Source organism: Urocampus carinirostris, chromosome 8 (genome assembly GCF_059441175.1).
Source record: "Urocampus carinirostris isolate Australia breed hairy pipefish chromosome 8, RoL_Ucar_1.0, whole genome shotgun sequence".
Taxonomy (NCBI): Eukaryota; Metazoa; Chordata; class Actinopteri; order Syngnathiformes; family Syngnathidae; genus Urocampus; species Urocampus carinirostris.
Window position 1 is genome coordinate 7878843 of NC_142356.1, and position 23580 is coordinate 7902422.

General features: G+C 41.6%; 1 protein-coding gene across 1 annotated transcript in view; it reads left to right on the forward strand.

Annotated features, from left to right (window-relative positions):
* The first annotated feature begins 352 nt into the window (after window positions 1-352).
* Window positions 353-23580, forward strand: part of sgcz (sarcoglycan zeta) — a 399187-nt gene continuing 375959 nt past the window's right edge. Inside the window, exon 1 of the mRNA XM_088342999.1 lies at window positions 353-740. Within this exon, the coding sequence (XP_088199125.1) occupies window positions 702-740 (39 nt within the window). The 5' untranslated portion in view covers window positions 353-701. The remainder of the gene's footprint in view (window positions 741-23580) is intronic.

The window sequence follows — 23580 nt, forward strand, 5'->3', positions numbered from 1 at the left end:
CTCTCTCTCTCTTTCTTCCTGGTTCACTCTCTACCTATTTCTCTAACCCTTTCACCCTTTCTCAATCTCTTTCTTACTCTCTTTTTCTCTCTTTCTCCCCCACTTTCTCTTTGTTAGTGTTTCTCAAGTGTATTAAGACCACAAAACGGACACTTGAATGTGATTTAAGACTTAAATAATGCACAGAAACTTCGCTCTTGGAGCATCACTCAGTTTCGTTCCACTCGCATCCCAGCCTCCTCCCTCTTTTTTTTCCTCCCCCTCCCTCTCCATCCCTCCCCTCCTCTCCCTCCCTCCCTCTCTCTCTCTCTCTCTCGCATCCTCATCTCCTTCTTCTTACCGAGGGGATCTCTCGCATCCGTGGCGGTTTGCCGCATGGTCGCTAACCCTTCAACATCTCCTCCGCCGCTGTCGGGATTTTCTCACCTCACTTGCGACCAAAAGGGGGGGTTGAGATTTGCCCTCCCCCCTCGTCTTTCACCACCTTCACCATCTCCAAAAAAAAAATGCAACTCCACCGAGACTCCGCCGCTGTGATTTTTTCCAGCATCGGCGAGATGTTGCTGCAGAGTTTGCCACTCTGAAAAACATCTCAACTTTTTTTTCTCTCCTGGATTTATATTTTTATTATTATTATTTCATCGCAAAGGACTTTTTTTTATGCTGAAAGCAGAATAAAAATAAAACTCGCCCGGTTCCTCATGGAAGGCTCGGCATCTTTGGATATCGAAGCGCTCAAGGTAAGAAGGACTTTCTTTGAGGAATGCATTTAAATTGTTTATTTTATCGATTGGCGCCTGCAGCTTTTTGGTTGATTAAAGAAAAACGAGAGAGCGCTTCTCCAAAGAAGCTCTTCTCATTGCAGTCGTCAATTCGGTGCGTGGGGCGAATTTCAATCACTGGTGTGCGTTGGTGGAATAAGAAAAAAAAATGGGAAAGGTCCTACAGGGTGGGTTCTGTGCAGGAATTTAAGAGAGGTAAAAGATGAAAAAAAATGGAGTTTTTTATGTCTTCCTCACTGGTGTGGAGTGACGCCTCGCAGTTGCTGATGATTTTCAAGTGCGGTGCACAACACCCACTTGAGATATGACTTGCTGCTCGGAGTGGGTGTGATGCTGTCGGCTGTGTGGGATATTTTGGGAGAATTCTGGAGAATTTGTGGGGTTGGAGTTCTAACGCCTGAGCAGGTTGGAGATTTTCGTTTATTTCAAATGTAATTTTGAGATTTATTCACAATTATTGATTTGTAATCATAACACAATATTACAGTACCGTAAATTCCGGACTATTTAGAAGCCTCACCCACCACATTTTAAGAGGAAAACCGATTTTGTACATACATACACAAGCCGCACCTGCATATAAGCCGCATGTGGCCACAATTAATCATGTAACACAAACAAAAAATCAACCCAAACCCGACTTCAAGTCCCGCGATTGAAACTAAATGTCCTTCATTAAAGTCCACAGTCCAAAAACCACAGCCGGCAAATTGAACGGAAAATGATACCGGTACTTAAGGTTTGATGCAGACGTGCAGAGTCCGGGTCCCGTTGAAAGTAACCCAAGGAAAAAAGTGTATATTTGCAAAGGTAAGGGTGGGAAAAATATATCAGATGAACACATTTACTCACGCAATTCCTTTTTCTTTGACCAACTTTTTATTCCCTCTTCTTTCCTTGTCTGTCCCTCACCTTTAGCGGTCCCCACTTAAACTCGGGACCCCGCGTTTGTTCCGCCCCTCATTTTTCGCTCACCCGGGCAAAACATCGGAATAAGTGTCTATAATAAATACAAATAAATACATTACAAAAAAATACAGTTGCAAATACATATTATACATGGGTTACACATATTTACAAAGAAAGACGGTACACCGAGAGAGTTTTCAAAGCTTTAATAATAATAATATAGCTTTGACAATGGTAGCAACACTCGAGCGCCGCTAGCGGCCATTAGAAAAATGACATAAATTGGCCGCATCACTGAATAAGCCGCAGGGTTGAAAGTTAGGGAAAAAAGTAGCGGCTTATAGTCCGGAATTTACGGTAGTTTATACGAGGGATAACTGCTTTAATCAACAATTAAGGGCTAAAATCTTGGTATTGGAGACTCATCCCGATAACCGAATTTTTTTGATGGTTTGTTTGAGATGAAAACCTAACAAATTTCAAATATTTTAGGTATGAATGAAAAGAAAATGGATGTTGCGTTAATATCAGGTAGGCAGTCCCGTGTGCTGGCTGGTGATGAAAGAAGACTTGGTTGACTCAGGTCAAATTGGCTGGAAGGAGATTGTTGCGAGTCTCCTCAGATGATTTGTTTTTTTACGCAAGCTGTTGGTAGTACCAATAACTAATAAGATCCTGCTTCTTGAGACGTATACCGGGAACGGATAACTTTTTAAAAAAAACTGCCATATTCAGAATAAAAATAAACGCATAATCCTATATATTTATTTGCTATAAATGAAAAGAAGGTGGCCTTATCGTTTCAGTTAGGCAGTCCAAAATGCGGGTCGGTGATGAAAGAAGACTTGGTTGACTCAGCTCAAGTTGGCTGGAAGGAGATTGTTGCGAGTCTCCTTGGATGATTGTTTTTTTCATGAGCTTCAACCGTTTTTGGGTCAAAACAGTCTAGCTGTTGGTAGTACCAATAACTAATAAGAGCCTGCTTCTTGAGACCGATACAGGGAAAGGATACCTTTTTAAAAATTATATTTAGAAAAAAAAATCCTATACATTTATTTGATATAAATGAAAGAAGGTGGCCTTATCGTTTCAGTTAAGCAGTCCAAAATGCAGGTCGGCAATGAAAGAAGACTTGGTTGACTCAGCCCCAGTCGATTGGAAGGACTTCATCAATAATTTCTTGGGTTTATTCATCTTTGAGCTTGTTCCCTTTTTGGGTCATCCCTTCAAGAATGCAGTACATCAGTTGTAATCAGGGCTGCACGATATGTCAGGACCAGAACGGAGACAGGACCCACTTGCGTAACGTTTCTCTCAGTTTAATTAGAAGAAAGGAAAGGGTTGCACCCACGATCCGGTGATCGCTGGACGCGGGAAGCAGGTCGCTCTGAACTCGGAAGTGGGACCTCTGTGGCGAACGATGGCGGTGTCGGGAACGGAAAAAAACGGGTCAGTAGCCGGGACAGGAGAGCAAAAGATGTGGTCGGGGTCGGAAACAAGTCGAAAGCCACGTGGTCAGGATCAAAAAACGGGTCGAAGCCGGAAAATAGACGGGACCAAAAACAAGTGGGAGTCAGGGTCGAAAAAGCTTGCCTAGAGTACACTGAAGTTCACGGACGGACTGACAACAGGTGACTCAGCTCGAGTGAGTTGGAAGAAGCTCACTAGAGCTATACTGTAATCCCTTGCTACTTCACTCTTTGTACTTTGCGACCTCAGTGCATTGTGGGTTGAAAAATAATACGAGATCCTTTATCCCTTAGTGCATTTGTCACTCAGCAGGGACCAGGAGAGCACATCAATGTCAGGATTTTTAGCTCTTTTTTTTTTTCTTTTTTTTTTACCGTTATTGTATTTCTGCTGCTCTCATCCTGCCACGATCCATTATCCCTGGTCCACGATTGCTGAGAGCAGGGGACAGCAGAGCACTCTTCCAGTTTGGCTCGCTGAATCATGCCTTTTTGTCCCGCCTAAAATAAACTGCACTGTTTTGTCCGTGATCCATCATTCCCAGTCGACTATTAACTAAAGCTGTGTCCGAAGAGCAAATTTCTGCCATGCATGACTGCTTATTCTGTTTCTTCTGCCGGAAATGAACGGGTCCATTATCCCCATTTGACTATTGCTTAGAATAGAGTATATATATATATATATATATATATATATCATCTCATCTCATCAGCTGTACCGTTTATCCTCATTAGGGTCGCGGGGGGCTGGAGCCCATCCCAGCAATCATCGGGCAGTGGGCAGGGGACACCCTGAACTGGTTGCCAGCCAATTGCAGGGCACACGGGGACAGACAACTCACTCGCTCATTTACACCTCGGGAAAATTTTGGACCGACCAATTCACCTGAAATGCATGTTTTTGGAATTGGAACGTGGGAGGAAACTGGAGTGCCCGGAGGAAACCCATGCAAGCACGGGGAGAACATACAAACTCCGCACAGGAAGTCTGGAGCTGGATTTGAACCCACGCAGGAGGTTCCCAAGACATGAACTGTGCCGCACATGCGCTAACCACTGCGCTGCCGTGCTGCCCTTTATATATATATATATATATATATATATATATATATATATATACATATGTATATATGTATATGCCATGAACCGGAATAGGATCAGGACCCAAATGCGTGATGTTTCTCACACAAGCCTTTTATTTTACAGGAAATGGGGAGTCATGCACGTAGGCAGCAGTCTGCAGGAATGATAGGAAGCCAGAGGCCAATCAGATCGATACCAATTGTCCGAGTAGATATCAGACAGCTGGGGTCGATACCGGACAGGACGGGACAGACAGAATTGATATCAAAACAGGATATCGAAATTAAACAGGACAAACTAGACGAGAACGAAACTGGAAACCGATATTAAACAACGGGACAAACAGGATTGATATCAAAACAGGTTATCGAAATTAAACAGGACAAACTAGACGAGAACGAAACTGGAAACCGAAATAAAACAGGACAAAATAAACGGGAACGATACCGGACAGGAAATACCAACAGGAAACAGGACCGAGTCAAAACCCACGTCTTGCGGGGCAGAGGTCCGTTGACAGACTGACCAAGGAAGGGTGAGAGCACTGAGTTTAAATACACGGAAAGCCATTCTGTCAACGAGCCACAGCTGGCGCCACACGTGCGGGGCCAATTGGGCACCATGGCAACCGTGACTATATATATTTATATATACAGGGAGTGCAGAATTATTAGGCAAGTTGTATTTTTGAGGATTAATTTTATTATTAAACAACAACCATGTTCTTAATGAACCCAAAAGTCTCATTAATATCAAAGCTGAATATTTTGGAAGTTGGAGTGGGGCTTTTTTAGTTTTAGCTATTTTAGGAGGATATCTGTGTGTGCAGGTGACTATTACTGTGCATAATTATTAGGCAACTTAACAAAAAACAAATGTATACCCATTTCAATTATTTATTTTCATCAGGGAAACCAATATAACAGCTCAACATTCACAAATATACATTTCTGACATTCAAAAACAAAACAAAAACAAATCGGTGACCAATATAGCCACCTTTCTTTGCAAGGACACTCAAAAGCCTGCCATCCATGGATTCTGTCAGTGCTTTGATCTGTTCACGATCAACATTGCGTGCAGCAGCAACCACAGCCTCCCAGACACTGTTCAGAGAGGTGTACTGTTTTCCCTCCTTGTAAATCTCACATTTGATGAGGGACCACAGGTTCTCTATGGGGTTCAGATCAGGTGAACAAGGAGGCCATGTCATTAGTTTTTCTTCTTTTAGACCCTTTCTTGCCAGCCACGCTGTGGAGTACTTGGATGCGTGTGATGGAGTGTTGTCCTGCATAAAAATCATGTTTTTCTTGAAGGATGCGGACTTCTTCCTGTGCCACTGCTTGAAGAAGGTGTCTTCCAGAAACTGGCAGTAGGACTGGGAGTTGAGCTTGAGTCCATCCTCAACCCGAAAAGGCCCCACAAGCTCATCTTTGATGATACCAGCCCATACCAGTACCCCACCTCCACCTTGCTGGCGTCTGAGGCGGACTGGAGCTCTCTGCCCTTTACCGATCCAGCCACGGGCCCATCCATCTGGCCCATCAAGACTCACTCTCATTTCATCAGTCCATAAAACCTTAGAAAAATCCGTCTTGAGATTTTTCTTGGCCCAGTCTTGACGTTTCAGCTTGTGTGTCTTGTTCAGTGGTGGTCGTTTTTCAGCCTTTCTTACCTTGGCCATGTCTCTGAGTATTGCACACCTTGTGCTTTTGGGCACTCCAGTGATGTTGCAGCTCTGAAATATGGCAAAACTGGTGGCAAGTGGCATCTTGGCAGCTGTACGCTTGACTTTTCTCAGTTCACAGGCAGTTATTTTGCGCCTTGATTTTTCTACATGCTTCTTGCGACCCTGTTGACTATTTTGAATGTAACGCTTGATTGTTCGATGATCACGCTTCAGAAGCTTGGCAATTTTAAGAGTGCTGCATCCCTCTGCAAGATATCTCACTATTTTTGACTTTTCAGAGCCTGTCAAGTCCCTCTTCTGACCCATTTTGCCAAAGGAAAGGAAGTTGCCTAATAATTATGCACACCTGATATAGGGTGTTGATGTCATTAGACCACACCCCTTCTCATTACAGAGATGCACATCACCTGATATGCTTAATTGGTAGTAGGCTTTCGAGCCTATACAGCTTGGAGTAAGACAACATGCATAAAGAGGATCATGTGGTCAAAATACTCATTTGCCTAATAATTCTGCACTCCCTGTAATTTGTGTTTATGTGTGTATATGTATACATATGTATATAGTACATAGTAATACATCAGAAAAGTATTTTCTTTAAAATTATGTATATATCATATTCCAACCTTGTTTTTCCTCTAAAATAAGAAACTCCATTCTCATTTTTGCTTCATAAATTATTCACTCCTTCTTTTGATGATGATTTTTTTTATCTTTAAATCCCCTTTATGCAAACGAGGTGAGAAACGTTATAATCAATTCCCAGCAAGGGCAAGTCAACATGCTCTCGCCTCAACGACAATAATCCGCATTTTTTTTTAAAACGCCTTTGATGCCAGTAAATAAGTTCTTTTTTTTCTATGCGATCTGCAAAATTCGATCAATGGCGTCCGTTCGTTCGCCTATGGTTTGACATTTTGAGGCGGCTTTTCATCCGTTTCTGGAAAAAAAAATGGACGTCCATCTTGGGGTTCAGAATAAAATAAATAAATGTTATTTTTTTCTTCAAAAGATAAAAAAATGACCTGAAAATGATGGTCAGCTTGACCCCCAGGAACTGTTGTATTTAGTCGATTGATTTTGTGATGCTGGTTGCCATGGCGATCGATTTTCTTTCCGATGCTGTGACATTTAATATGTTTGGAGAGAAGGTAGGGAGATGTACAGTAGATCCCCGGGATATGGCATCCCCGCCTTGCAACGTTTTTCTCAAAGAACCAGAAGAGGATCAGGACCCAAACGCGTGACGTTGTCACACAAGCTTGTTGATGGCTTGATCGTTTGATTTAGCCAAAGGAAGGAATGGACTTGGATACTATGTGATTTGTAAAAAAGATCTGATTTATTGACTGATTTATTGGGATTGGATTGCGCTGCTTGGAGTGGTCAATGGTCGGCAGTGTTCCCCCTAAGCTGCGCGCGTGCGCAATTGCGCACTGCTCGCAGATTCTCAGCGCACAAGAAAATCTAGCCAGTGCACAAAAATCAGGTCTCAAAATTACTAATTAAGAAGCGACTTAAGTCAAAGTAACAGTGCATGGAGGTAAAAATACACAGACGTTGTGTCCTAAATGCGATATTTTGAAGTCGAGTCGAAGTAGAACAAAGTTGAGTAAAGTCAGTAGAGTTTGTCGAGAACCGGCTTCTTCGGCTCGGCTCACTAAATTGAACCGGCTCTAAACGGCTCTTCAGGTTGTTTTTGCTTCTTTAATCCCAACATGACCAAATATGATGTAAAATTATGCACAAAATGACTTAAAGGAAGGGGGGAATAGAACAAAAAAGAAAAAAATACCAAAATGAAAAAGTAGTGAAAAGCTGAGAAAAAAGAAACAAAAGATCAGAAAAATGAAGGAAACATTTAGAAAAAAGACAGAAAAAAAGAAAAAGAAATGTAGGAAAAAAAGTAAATAGAGAACAAAAAGAAAAAAGGAACAGCTCAGAAAAAATAAACACAATGAGGAATTAAAAAAAAAAGTAGAAAAAAACAGGGAAAAAAGAAGAAAAAGTTTGTGTTGCATTCAAATCATTTCCAATGATATCAAGTGAATCTTGTTGCCAACATTGTACTTCCACTAAAAAATGTGATTCAGTATAGTTCTGTATCTTGCAACCGACGAAATAAACCCCCAAAAATGTTAATATTATGTGACAAAATATGTCAGGAAATAAAAAGAAATGGATATCTTGTGAAAGAATTGTAAAAACAAACGACGTTTGCAATAGTACATGAGTCAATTCATTCAAAAGAGAAAAATCATTTTGCATTGCCAAAAAATCTGCAAAATGTAACTTGATGTCAAGTTTTGGACATGTTTGATAATGAATGATCTTGCCACACTTGGAATTATGGTGGCTCACTGTTGTTTCAAGCGTTGCTCACCGACTTTGTGTGAACGCTCAGACCTGTAGGGAAAATTACAGGGAACATTGATCAGGACCCAAACGCGTGACGCTCTCCCACAAGTTTGTTGATGGCTTGATCATTTGATTCAGCCAAAGGAAGGAATGGACTTGGTAACTATGTGAGTTGTAAAGAAGATCTGATTTACTGAGAAATTTATTGGGATTGGATTGCGCTGCTTGGAGTGGTCATCGGTCGGGGGTTGCGGTATTTCATTTGGTCACGAGAGGGCATCAGAACCCTCACAAAAGATGATGTTGGTATTTATTACGAGGGACTTGACACGAAACAAAAGAAGCTTGCAGTGGATGAGAGTACAACTGTGCAAGTTTTCTTGAAAATCGGTTCAGCCGTTTTGTTGCAAAAGTCACATACGAACACACATTTGGATTTATCAGTAGTTTAGATGAGATTTAGAACTTCTTAAATTCTCATGGCCCAATGCAGTCAAAAATATTTTTTTCAAATGGTATGCTAAATAATGATTATATTTGTACTGTCATGAACCGGAACAGAATCAGAACCCAAACGCGTGACGTTCTCACACAAGCCTTTGATTTTACCGGAAATGGGGAGTCATGCGCGTTAGGCAGCGGTCTGGCATGGAAAGACAGGACGAGATTGATTCCAATTGCCCGAGTTGATATCGGACAGATGGGGTCGATACCGGACAGGACGGGACAGACGGGATAGATAATGAATCAGGATATCGAAAATAAACAGGAGAAACTAGACAGGAACAAAAACTGGAGAAAATATTAAACAAGACGAAAATAGACGGAAACAACACTGGAAACCAAAATTTAACAGGACAAAATAAGCAGGAACAATACCAGACAGGAAATACCACATGTAACAGGACTAAGTTGAAACCCGTGTCTTGCGGGGCAGAAGTTTGTTGACGGGCTGACAAAGGAAGCGTGACAGTGCTGAGCTTAAAATAGACAAGAAGCCAGAGCCCGACGAGAACGATACCAATTGCTTGAGTTGATATTGGACAGATGGGGTTGATACCTGACAGACGGGATAAGTAATGAAAAGGGATATTGAAAACAATCAGGAAAAGCTAGACGGGAACGAAAACTGGAGAAAATAATAAACAGGACAAAAATATACGGAAACAAAACTGAAAACCGAAATTAAACAGGACAAAAAAAAAACTGGAACAATACCAGACAGGAAACAGGACCGAGTTGAAACCCGCGTCTTGTGGGGCAGAAGTTTGTTGACGGGCTGACAAAAGAAAAATGAGAGGACTGAGCTTAAATAGAAGGAAAGCCAATCTATCAATAAGCCGTAGCTGACGCCAGATGGGCGGGGCCAATTGGGCGCCATGGCAACCGTGACTGTTTTCACCTTATTATTTGGGATGTATTTTCCGACCCCTCCTTACGGCATTTTCCCTGCGATACGACATCAACAACAATTCCAGACTGCCTTGAAATATCTTCCCTTTGAAAATATCGTGCGACTTATACTCAGGTGTGGGTTACATGCATGCCACTTTTTAGTCATAAATACAACAAGTTTTACATTTAAGAGGACTGTCTGCTATCGGTTGAGGTCATATGAGACACCGGTTTGCTATTAATGGTTTATGTGACAGCATTATGAAAAAGTGAAACGCTATTGGCTGAACTACCTCCCACTATGTCTTTTTCTCTCTTTGTTTAGAATCTTGTGAAACAACTTGTATTGATTTAGGCATTGATACCAAGACTTGCAATGATTCCAAAGATAAAAGAAGAACATGATGACCATGAAAATGACTCAGAGTTCAGTCCAAGATGCCCGTTTGCTGTAGGTAGAGGTCATATAAGTTGCTAGTCTACTATTGATTTTTGTGTAGCGCTTTTCTAAAGATGCTGATATGGTATTGGCTGAACTGCCTCCCACACTGCCTTTTTCTCCCTTTGTTTTGTTCAGAATTTCGTGGAAATACAAAGAAGGCAAACGCGTGATTAACCTTGCGAAGAAATATGGCTGTAAGTCAACCATGATTAAAGTGCAACTAAAGCAAAAATTTGTTTCACTTTTAATCTGTTGTCACCATCGCTCCCTCCCCTTCAGCATCCACCAGCTACTCCACTTGACCAACTCAAGTCACGTCACACAAATTTGATAGTTTTGCGGTATTACTGTAGTAATTCTTCTAGTGTTTTTGTAGTACTTTTTGTAGAATTTCTTTTGGCATTTCTCTAGTTGTATTTTGGTAGTATTTTTGTTGTCCTTTCATTATATTTTAGTCTTATTCTTATGTTTTTGTCATGATTACTTATGTGACTCAGCTGTGCCTGCTCATTTGGTGCCAACTGCCGCGGCTTCTGATTGGCTCCCTGTCAGTATTTGAACTCAGTCCTGTCAATCCCTTGTTGTCAGTCCGTTTGCGAATCTTTGTGATACAAGGCAAGCCTTTTTTGACCCTGACTCACGCCTGTCCCGTTTTTGCTCCCGTTTGTCTCCGGCTTACGATATGTTTTTGTCCCCAACTACGTCTACTCTCCCGTCTCGGCTTACGTCCCATTTTGATCCCGACTACGTCTACTCTACCGTCTTGGCTTGCGACTTGTTTCTGACCCCGACCACGCTTTTACTCTTCCTGTCCCGGCTACTGACCTGTTTTTTTCCGTCCCTGACACCGCCATCGCTCGCTACGGAAGATCCACTTCCGTATTCGGATCACAATCTGAGTGCGAGAACGACTTGCTTCCCGCGTCCAGTGAGCATCGGATCGCGGGCGCTGCCCTTCCTCTTTCTTTTAACAAAATTGTGAGAAAACGTTACGCAATTGGGTCCTGTTTCCGTTCTGGTCCTGACAGATAGTTTTGCAGTATCACTGTAGTAATTCTTCGAGTGATTCTGTAGTACTCTTTGTATTTTTTTATGGATTTTTTTTTAGCATTTCTCGAGTTGTATTTTGGTAGTATTTCTGTTGTCCTTTTGAATGATTAATTATATTTTAGTAGTATTCTTTTTTTTGGTAGTATTTCTGTAGTATATTGTTCTTTTGAGAATTCAAGCAAATATAATGAAATCGTTCCTTCTTTAAAGCACTACATTTTACTTTTTTCCCAGTGATTTTGTAGAATTTCAGTATGGCAATCTGTTAACGAACCTCTGCCCCGCAAGACGTGGGTTTTGACTCGGTCCTGTTACCTGTTGGTATTTCCTGTCCGGTATTGTTCCTGTTTTTTTTTGTCCTGTTTAATATCGGTTACCAGTTTCGTTCCCGTCTATTTTTGTCCTGCTTATTATTCTCTCCAGTTTCATTCCCGTCTACTTTGTCCTGCTTTATTTCGATATCCTGTTTCATTATCAATCCTGTCCGTCCCGTCCTGTCCGGTATCGACCCCATCCGTCCGATATCTCCTCGGGCAATCGGTATCGATCTCGTCGGCCTCCGGCTTCCTATCATTTCACGCCAGACCGCTGCCTAACGTGCATGACTCCCCATTTCCCGTAAAATAAAAGGCTGGTGTGAGAAACGTCACGCGTTTGGGTCCTGATCCTCTTCAGGTTCATGACAGATATACACGTACATTACATGTAAGTGGTACTTAATGTTACCCAATAAGCATGGGTTTGATGAATTGTTTTTCTGTCGCAGTGACATTTATGCAATTTGAAGTGATCGGAACGTACTGTATGTTCTATTTCTTCCTTGTCGGTATAGTTACGTGAGCTGTATTCACTTTTAAGAACGATCAAGTGTTCAATTTGAGTCTCCCTCCTCCCACACGCCTGAATCAAATCACCGGTATCCCTGTCTTCTTCCTGCAGGCTTGTTGATGGCTTGATCATTTGTTTGAGCCGTGTCAAAGGAAGGAATGGACTTGGATACTATGTGAGTTGTAAAGCAGATCTGATTTATTAAGGGATTTATTGGGATTGGATTGCGCTGCTTGGAGTGGTCAATGATCAGGGGTTGCAGTATTCGGCATTAGAACCCTCCGGAAAGAGTATTTATTGCGAGGGGCTTGACGCGAAGCTTGACAGAAGACACTTGCAGCAGGTGAGAGTCAGGGTTGGGTAGGGTTACTTGAACTGGATTACTTTCAATTACTTTTGGATTACTCCAATACCAAATGTGCTAATAAAAGACAAAAGAAACTAAAATTGAATAAAATGACTAAATTTTGTGCAGGCTTGGGGAGTAACGGAACACATGGAAGGGCAAAAATGATGTTGGCAAGCTGTTTAGATTTATTTTCATTTTGTTTCTGTCGCATTTTATGTTAGTTTTGCCGGAGATCAAAGAGATCAAAGCCAGCAGAGAAATCTTACCACGTGTTGTGAGTCATCATTTTATTCATATTTAGTTTCTTTTGTCTTTTATTAGCATATTTGGTATTGGAGTAATCCAAAAGTAATGGAAAGTAATCAAGTTAAAGTAACCCTACCCAACCCTGCCTTGTATGTTAGTTTTGCCGGAGATCAAAGCCAGGAGAGAAAGCTTACCACGTGTTGTGAGTCATCATTTTATTCATATTTAGTTTTTTTTGTCTTTAATTAGCATATTTGGTATTGGAGTAATCCAAAAGTCATTGAATGTTATCAAGTTAAAGTAACCCTACCCAACCCTGCTGAGAGTACAACTGCGCAAATTTCGGTTCAGCCGTTTTGTTGCAAAAGTCATATACGAACGCACATTTACGTTTTTTTTAAAGATATTTTTTAAATATTTGTGTTATATACTATATTTCATTTTTATAATTGTTTGAAATATGTGTTATATTATTTTTGTTTATCTAATAAATAGATAAGATGACACGGTGGCTAGCCGGTTGGCACGCCTGCCTCACATTTCACAAGTTCTCCAATCAATTTCAGCTACCAGACTCCAGTTTCAATTCGGCTCTCTAATGACTAAATCTCAGCTTACAAGCGCACAATTAAACTGTTTTCTTTTCCAGAAAAAAGACTCCATCTTAATTGTCGGACGAAAATTCATTCCCCGAGCTGTTTGTAACAATCGATAGCGCTTGAAGTCCCCAGATTGATATTGAAAGCTGAAGTGATTTACAAGCGAGGACGTTTTCATCGCAATCACTCGTAGCCAACGGGTCCTTCATATTGTATATTGGATACAAAGCGGTCCGATCCCCACGTCCCCGACGTTGTCCTTCTTCGTATCCTCTGATTGCGTTTGCAGGAGAAACAATGACTTTGACTGGGTTGCAGGCAAAATTGAGTGCAAGACAAATTCTATGACCCAAAGAGCCATTATAGCGACATAGTTTGTGTCAAGACCAATACAAAGGGTGGACCCAATCGCGTAACGTTTCTCACAAGTTAATTGAGATTGTTGGGAATGAAATATCAAAATGTACCGTTTACCAAATTGTTCGAATGAGTTATCTGTCTCCGTTAACCAAACACAACCTACATTCACCCAAAAGTTTATGCACGCTCGTTTCTTGACGGAAAAGATGAACAGGAAAGCCGACAATTCCACACGGGGCAGATTTAATTTCATTAATAATTTAGCTAAGTGTACTCCATCGAAAACAACCAAATTAGTGACATTGGAGTCTCTGGGAAGCCTTCTTCTGAAGTCCTTTACCTTTTTTCCTATTGGCCATCTTCTCCCCGCATTATGGCGTGCCGACTCCTCCCATGGGCGTGCCAAGGAATCCCAAGGTGGGCTTCACAATCTCATAGATGAGCGTCTTGTTCTCAAAACAACGCCTGCCGTCCTCCGTCAGAGTCCTGTTGTCAAAATTCCCTAGTCAAACTATTCTGCATTTGGAACAGCGATCATTGAACTAAAGCCCAGTCAGTAAATATCTTGCATTAAACTCAATAAATGTAACTTGTATTCTATCGTATAAAATCCTTTATAGTCAAATGTATAAAATCCTTCAATCCGATTTCTTGCCGCTCATAGAATCGGAATGTGTGGATCTTCCGGAGCGGGTGATCGTCGTGTCGAGGACGGAAAAAACAGGTCGATAGCCGGGACAGGAGAGCAAAACGCGGTCGGGATCAAAAACGCGTCGTAAGCCGGGACGGGAGAGCAAATGTGGTCCGGGTCACAAAACAGGTCGTAGCCGGAGACAAACGGGGAAATCAGGAACAGACGGGTGGAAAACGGGTGCAAAAAGAGGGACCGACGGGAGTCAGAGTCAAAGTACTTGCCTTGTAGAAACAGAGGTTTGCTGACGGACTGACAACAGGCGAGTGAAAGGACTGGGCGTGAAAAGGACAGGCAACCAATCAGGTAGCAGCTAGTGCCGAGTGATACTAATGAGTGATCATGACAGTTTGATTTGATTTGGAAAGAGAGCCATACCATAGATTTCAAGACAAAATTCAGAAAAACCGCCAAACCTTCTTTCCAGACAAAACCTAATTCTTCAGTTTGTGTTTTGGCGACGTTAGATGATTTGATCAAATGTATGAATTGAGAATAATGCCAGAACTTGTGTCCCATATTAACAAATATACCACCTTAAACTTGTCTCCCTTCTACAGTTGCTAAAGATCACTGAGGCTGTCTTTTTTGATATGTAAATAAAGGTTTAAAAACAAGGTGCCAGCAGAGGTCTTTGGTAAAAATGTCACAAATTACTGCAAACATCAAGTTAATGAATGCATTTCCCTTCAGCGCAGTGGGATGCATAGCTCAGCCTGCCCCCACCGCTCACCTAATCTGATTGGTCTGTGTGCTTGGCGAGCATCCATCCATCCATGTCATGAACCGGTACAGGATCGGGACCCAATTATTTTACGGGAAATGGGGAGTCATGCACGTTAGGCAGCAGTCTGGCGTGGAATGACAGGAAGCCAGAGGCCGACAACAAATTGCCCGAGCAGATATCTGACAGATGGGGTCGATACCGGACAGGACGGGACAGACAGGATTGATATTGAAACAGAATATCGAAATTAAACCGGACAAACTAGATGGGAACGAAAACTGGAGAGAATAATAAACATAGCCATATTCAAACCCTCGGCGGGCCTGATCCGCCCCAAGTGCCGCAGGTTTAACACCAGCCAACTTGAACGCCTTTTTCAACGCCAGCCGGAGAAAATGGACGTTTCTCCACCGTTGCGTCTCCCTCCTCACTTCACCCCCACACAGTGTCCACCCGAGGCGAGTTCCGTTACGCCTTTGTGGCTCCTGAGCATCCAGAACGAAACGATAAGAGATCGTTTTTTTCCAAAAGCATTTCGAAAAGAATCGCACAAAAAAGGAAAAATCAACAAAAAATAGAATTATTTGTAAATGCACCTCACATGTAGCCCTCATGGGGCCCTAAGCAAAATTCAATTAGGGGCCCCTTATTACTTGATCATTTGGATACCTACTAGAACTCATTGCATGTTCTAATCCAGGGATGGGCAACTATTTGGAGTCGGGGGCCGCATCGGGTCCAAAAATTTGGGCCTTGAATAAATATACGTGCTATAGTTTTTACCGTAAATTCCGGACTATAGAGCGCACCTGATTATAAGCCGCACCCACCACATTTTAAGAGGAAAACCGATTTCGTACTTACACAAGCCGCACCTGTATATAAGCCGCATGCGCCCACATTTAATCATGTAACACAAACACAAAATTAACCCAAACCCGACTTCAAGTCCCGCGATTGAAACTAAATGTCCTTCATTAAAGTCCACAGTCCAAAAGTCACAGCCGGCAAAATGAGCGGAAAATGATACCGGTACTTAAGGTTTGATGCAGACCTGCAGAGTCCGGGTCCCGTTGAAAGTAATCCAAGGAAAAAAGTGTAAATTTCCAAAGGTAAGGGTGGGAAAAATATATCAGATGAACACATTTACTCACGCAACTCCTTTTTCTGTAACCAACTTTTTACCTCCTCTTCTTTCCTTGTCCGTCCCTCACCTTTAGCGGTCCCCACTTAAACTCGGCACCCCGCGTTTGTTCCGCCCCTCCTTTTTTATTTACCTGTGCAAAACATATCAGAATAAGTGTGTAAAACAAATACAAATAAATACATTACAAAAATATACAGTTGCAAATACATATTATACATGGGTTACACATATTTACAAAGAAAGACGGTACACCGAGAGAGTTTTCAAGGCGATGGCGGCGTCGGGAAGGGAAAAACGGGTCAGTAGAAGGGACAGGAGAGCAAAAACGTGGTCGGGGTCGAAAGCGAGTCGTAAGCCAGGAAAAGAGAGTAGACGTGGTCAGGATCAACAACAGGGTCGAAGCCGGGGGACAGAAGGGGGCAAAAAAACGGTGGGAGTTAGGGCTTGCCTAGTGTTAACTGAGGTTTGCAGACGGACTGACAAAAGGTGACAGAAAGGAATGCGTTTGAATAAGGACAGGGAGCCAATCAGAGTCTGAGGCAGGTGGCGCTAAGTGAGCGGGCAAAGCTGAGTCACATCAGTAATCATGACATTCACATGATATTTAGTTTTTTAAGCATTAAAGTACTTGTACTTTTTCGTACTTGTACTTGTTGAAGCTCAGTATTTTTTTTTGTAGTATTACTGTAGTTTAATTTTTATACTATTTCTGCAGTCGTTTTCTTGGTCGTTTTTCCATAGTATTGAATTCTTAGTATCTCTGTAGTATTTTGTTGTACGGTAGTACGATAGTAGATTTTTCGTTGTATTTCTGCAGTACTTTCGTGGTATTACAGTACTTTAATGATTGTGGTGTATTTGTCGAAATACTCTACGATTATTTTTTCGTATTTTTATATTATTTCTGTTGTACCTTGTCGCATTTCCAAAGTAGAATTTTTGATGTACATCTGTAGTATTTCTGTAGTTTTTTTGTTGTTGTATAATGTTTGTAGTATTGCTCCAGTTGTTTTTTTGCAGTATTTCTGTTGTAATACTTCTGTAGTAGTATTTCTGTTGTAAAATATTTCTAGTAAGGATTTGTATAATAGTATTATGAAGTAGTATTTTGGGGTATTTTTGTAGACGTATTTTTGATGTATTTTAGTAGTATTTTTTTATAATTTTTTGAAGTACAATATTCATGTAGAATTGTTTTTGTCATATTTCTTCAGAATTTGAGTAATATTAATGTATTTTTTTAGTCATTCTGGTGTAATCATTCTGTAGTATCTTGTATCATAGTATTTTTGTAGTATTACAGTACTTTAACGATTTGTGTGTTTTATTTTTCATATTTTTGTACTATTTCTGTTGCATTTTGTAGTATTTCCAAGGTAATATTTTTGATGTATATCTGTAGTATTTCTATAGTTTTTTTTTGCAGTATTCTTTTCATATTTCCTTCGTAGAATTTTTGTAGTATCACTCTAGTTGTGTTTTTGCAGTATTTCTGTTGTAATACTTCTGTAGTATTATATTTCTGGTAGGGTATTTATGATAGTAATATGAAGTGGTATTCTGGGGTATTTCTGTAGACATATTTTTGATGTATTTCCCAAGCGGTATTTTAGTATTATTTTTTTATTTATTTACAAAGCAGTCTTTAAGTGGTATTTTTTGTAGTATTCCCACGGTATCGTTTTTGTCATATTTCTTTAGTATTTTTCTTATACAACTGTGTTTTTGTAGTCATTCTGGGGTAATATTTCTGTCGTGATTTGTATCATAGTATTTTTGTAGTATTTCTATACTATTTTTGTTTTTAAGCACTGTATTTGATATGTAGTTTTGTAGTGCTATTGTAGTATTTGAGTTTTTTTGTTGTAGACACACGAAAGTGACAACGGGGGACAAAAATGGCTCCAAATAAGTGAACTGCTCTTTGGGGCCCCCTAGTGGTCGCGGGGCCCTGCGTTCGCTTATGCTCTGGTCACAAGTTTCTAACAAGGCGAGCAACTTTTTGAGTTTCCTACGCTGGCGTCACGGTAATAAGCCGCGGCTTTTACATTGCCATTAATATTTAAAGCTTTTTTAATATGCACAGGAACGCGTTTCATGCCCGGCATACTAACGCTAATGACGTGTCCTGCGTGAGAATGAACACAAAAGCTATTTGTTCGTTTTTTCAGAACTGGTAGAATAAGCGGATAAGAATTAAGAAATTTGAATTTCACCTAAACTGTCGGGATCTGGAACTTGGTGGGATTTCATGGCCAAAATTGTCAGGACCAGAACAGAAACAGAACCCACTTGCGTAACGTTTACAGTGTTCATTTGACCTGTGAAAAGTGATGGGTCCACGGAGATCTATGGGTCCCCAAAATTTCGCGTTATCGAGGTCGAAATTGTAAATCGGCGACAAATATATCATATAAATCTATATATTCATTCAGTTTTAATCATCACAGTTTATTGGTAATACAAATCAGTTATCACTTTAGATGTTTCAGTTCACAATATTGTGCACTATACAAAATAATATGGTTGAAATATTTATATATTCTTGCAGTTTTAATCATCACAGTTAATTGGTAATACAAAGCAGTTATCACTTCAAATTTTTCAGTTCATATATTCTTCCTGGTTTGCTGTCCCGCCATAGTTGTAATGCCTTCTCAAAGTCCAATCCATTATCATCCTCCTCATAGCGTAACCAGGAATATAATTTAATCCATTTGGGCAGAAAAGTCCTTTTCTCGCTCAGAGTATTCTTTTGTTTATTTTCTTTCGTCGAATCGTTCGCTTCAACACACGTGTTTTCCTTGCCTTCGCGGTCTTCTGAAGAATTTCTCCGCCGTTTTTTCGTGCCGGAATTATTGCCGTTGTTACCACTTTCTGTGTTATCTTTCGACTTATTACCGACACTGAAGAAATGACCAATTTTTTGTTGATTGGCACCTAGTACCAACTGTTTTTTCGGAGGCGTACTTCTCTTTCACTCGACAACTGCCACAACAATGACGTCATCTCGAAGCAACGAGATCTTGTTTGCCGAGATCGGCGCGAGACCAAAACAACAATGGCGCATCTGCCTGACGAAAAGTTTGGATTGCGGTAAATCTTTGTTAAAAAAAAAAAAGTAATTGGGTAATAATGACAATTTGGTGTCAAAAACGTTGCGTCCCGGGGACGCACGTTTATTTGAGACTATGCATCCCCAGCGAAAATGATGCGTCTAGGACGCAGGGTCACGGGCAAACTAGAACACTGCGTTTACCACACGAGGAAAGGCTGCGCCCACGATCCGGTGTTCGCTCGGTGCAGGGAGCAAGTCGCTCTCGTACTCGGAATTTGATCCGAACACGGAAGTGGATCTTCCGTAGCGAGCGATGGCTGTGTCAGGGGCGGAAAACTGGTCGGTAGCCAGGACTGGGAGAGCTAAAACATTGTCGGGGTCAGAAACGAGTTGTAAGCCAGAACGGGAGAGCAGACGTGGTCGGGATGGAAAACGGGTCGTAAGTCGGGACGAGGGAGCAGACGTGGTCTGGATCAAAACGGGTCGTAGCCGGAGACAAAAGGGAGCAAAAACAGGACAGGCGGGAGTCAATATCGAAAAAAGGCTTGCCGTGTAAAAACAGAGGTTCGCAGACAGACTGACAAAAGGAGACGGATAGGAGTGGGTTTAAATAGGGACAGGGAGCCAATCAGAGTCCGAGGCAGTTGGCGCCAAAGGAGCGGGCACAGGTGATTCCCATCGGTAATCATGACACAAATTGAAGTACTTTTCAAAAACTTTCAAGGCCATTTTTTCAATGATTCCATTACCTTCAAAGGAAGACATCCAACGCCGGTCAAAAGTGCGTTTTTATTTTTGGGTTGACTTTGATGACTACAATAAACTGGATATCTTGCTTCTAGCACATACTTGGGGCTATTTTGAGCCCATCCTATCTATGATCCACAGTATTTTTGTGGCTGCTATAAACTGACATGAATTCTGCCTCAACAATGCACGCACAGCTTAAATACATTAAATACAAAGACGGAAAGGGCTGTATGGGTGTTAAGTGATAATGGAGTTCAATAGGGAAGACAGAAAACGAAAGAAAGTAGTATATGTGTCACGGTTGCCATGGCGCCCAATTGGCCACTCCCGTGTGGCGCTAGCTGTGGCTCATTGACAGATTGGCTTACCATTTATTTAAGCTCAGTGCTCTCACTCTTCCTTTGTCAGTCTGTCAACGAACCTCTGCCGCTGGTTCTGACTAGGTCCTGTTCCCTGTTAGTATTTCCCGTACAGTATTGTTCCCGTTTATTTTGTCATGTTTAATATCGGTTTTCAGTTTAGTTCTTGTCTATTTTTGTTCTGTTTATTATTCTCTCCAGTTTTCGTTCCCGTCTAGTTTGCCCTGTTTAATTGAAATATCCTGTTTCAATATCAATCCTGTCTCTCCCGTTCTGTCCGGTATCGACCCCATCAGTCCGATATCTGCTCGGAGATTTGGTGTTGATCTCGTCGGTTTCTGGCTTCCTGTCTTTCCATGCCAGACCACTGCCTAACGTGCGTGACATTTCCCGTAAAATAAAAGCTTGTGTAAGAAATGTCACGCATTTGGGTCCTGATCCTGTTCCGGTTCTTGACAATATGTATAAAAATCAGACAAATGAGCCAAATTTGAACTAATTTTAATAATATCGATTGCTCCGAAGCAGAGTGCATTGAGCAGGTGTGTCCACGTCATTTTTACACACTTTATAGTCTATGGAGTCATTCTGACAAAAACATGGGGATGTCAACATTTTCAAGCACTTTACCCAAAATTCAAGCATCCTCCTGAACGTGAAAACACAACATTAAAATTCAAGCATTTTCAGGGATTTCAAGCAGCCGTACGAACCCTGAATCTTACCCATGCTGTCAGGTTCTGGCACCTGCAGGGAGTGGCTGGAGAGTGCCCACCTGTTCCTAATCCGTCTACAAACCTGCATATTATTTTCACAACCTGGGGGGAGTGGCTGGAGAGCACTCACCAGCAATTAATTATTCCAGCTTTTTATATTGACTGTGCCCGACAGCAGAATTTATTTGACTGTGCACCCAGCTGCGTCTAATCAGTCGCCAGACCTGCACTCAATTATTTTAGTACACTAATTTCCCAAACTGGGGGGAGTGGCTTGAGAGCATCCACCTGCATCAAATGAGTCCCCACACCTGCACTTCATTTTCCCTCTTTATATTGACTGTGCCCGACAGCAGTTATTTCCCCGTGTTCCGTACGAGAATTGACACAAAAGCTATTCGCTTGTTTATTCAAGCTGATATCTTTATCGGGATAATAAATGAGGAATTGTGATCCTACCTGTGCTGTCAGGATCTGGAACCTGGAGGGAGTGGCTGGAGAGCGCCCACCTGCGCCTTATCAGTCCCCACACAAGCACTTCATTATCCCAGCTCTTTGTATTAACTGTGCGCTGTATGCTAATTAACACGGAAGCTATTGCCTTGTTTCTCCATACTGTCAGGATCTAGCACTCCTAACCTGGGGGGAGTGGCTGGGGAACACCCACCTGCTCCTAATCAGTCACCACTCCTGTAGTTCAATATTCCACCTTTTTATATTGACTGTGCCTGACAGCAGAGGTTGTTGAGTCATAGCCATTGCATATGGAACCATTTCCTTTAAGGACAATTTCATTTGTTATTGAAGTGTTTAGTTTTCACTGGGTTTTGCTATTAGCTCGCTAATTTAGATGCAAAACGAGAAAAAGAATGGATTTATCTTCTTATGGATGAATAATAATCCAACGTTGATACAATTTGTGAATTGTTGTAATTTATTCTAAATGTCAAGATACAAAGAAGGGCTTTTTTGAATTGTTGTCAAAAATCTGCAAACTTGTACTCAACCCCCAAAAGATAATGGATTTGAGGGCATTGACCTACATGCCCTCCTTTAGCGTTATTAATATCACATCCAATACACGTTGAAGGTCAAAGAGAAGGGTAATGAGCTACGGGCCGATAAGGGCAAATGTAATTACTTTTTTTTAGTACCCGCCGTAAAGTTTCATCGAAAATAGCATTGGATTAAACTAAGGCGATAACAGTGGAGCTGGTATCTGGGGTTGTGTTTTTTAACATGCTTTCTGGCGGCCCCTGCTCGCAGGAACAATCGACCGGGGATAATAGATCGCAGTCTCATGGGTCCTGTTCATTTTAGGCGGAAAGAATGGTTAGAAAAAAGAGGCGCATACTAATGACATGAATTTGCTCTCTTGGCCCCTGCTCGCAGCATAAGTTGACTGGAGATAATGGATCACAGCCGAAACATGTGTGTATATAATTTAGGGCAGACAGAAAAAAATAGTTTCCACACATGAAACAATTTTTGTTCTCTGGGCCCTGCTCTCAGCATAGTCGACGAGGGTTAATGTATCGCGGTCTCGTGGATACTGGTCACTTTAGGCGGGAAGAATGGGGAAAAAAAGAGCTGCTACTAATTACGCGAATTGACTTTCTTGGCCCTGTTTGCAGCAAGAGTTAACTGGGGATAATGAATAACAGCCAAAACGTGTGTACATTTGAGGGCAGACGAAACAGAAAAAAAAGAGTTTCTACGCATGGCACAATTTTGTTCTCCAGGCCCCTACTCTCAGCAATTGTCGACTAGGGATAATGGATCGTGGTCTAATGGGTGCGGTTCATTTTAGGTGGGAAGAATGGGGAAAAAAAGAGCTGAGATTAATGACATGAATTTGCTCTCTTGGCCCCTGCTCGCAACATTCGTTGACTGGAGATAATGGATCACGGCCAAAACATGTCTGTACATGTTACGACAGACAGAACAGGAAAAAAAAGTTTCCACGCATGACACAATGTTATTTTCCAGGTCCCTGCTCTCAGCAATAGTCGACTAAAGATAATGGATCGCGGTCTCATGGGTGCTGTTCTTTTCGGGCGGAAAGAACGGGGAAAAAAAACAGCTGCTACTAATGACATGAATTTGCTCTCTTGGCCTCTGCTTGCAACAATAGTTGAGTGGAGATAATGGATCACGGCCAAAACATGTGTGTACATGTTAGGACGGACAGAGGAGGAAAAAACACGTTTCTACGTATGACACAATTTTCTTTTCCTGGCCCCTGCTCTCAGCAATAGTCGACTAGAGATAATCGATTGGAGTTTCATGGGTGCTGTTCATTTCGGGCGGGAAGAATGGGGGAAAAAAAGCTGCTACCAAATAACATGAATTTGCTCTCTTGGCCCCTGCTCGCAACAATAGTTGACTTGAGATAATGGATCACGGCCAAAACATGTGTGTACATGTTAGGACAGACAGAACAGGAAAAAATACGTTTCCACGTACGACACAATTTTCTTCTCCTGGTCCCTGCCCTCAGCAATAGTGGACTAGAGATAATGGATTGCGGTCTCTATGTGCTGTTCATTTCGGGCGGGAAGAATGGGGGGTG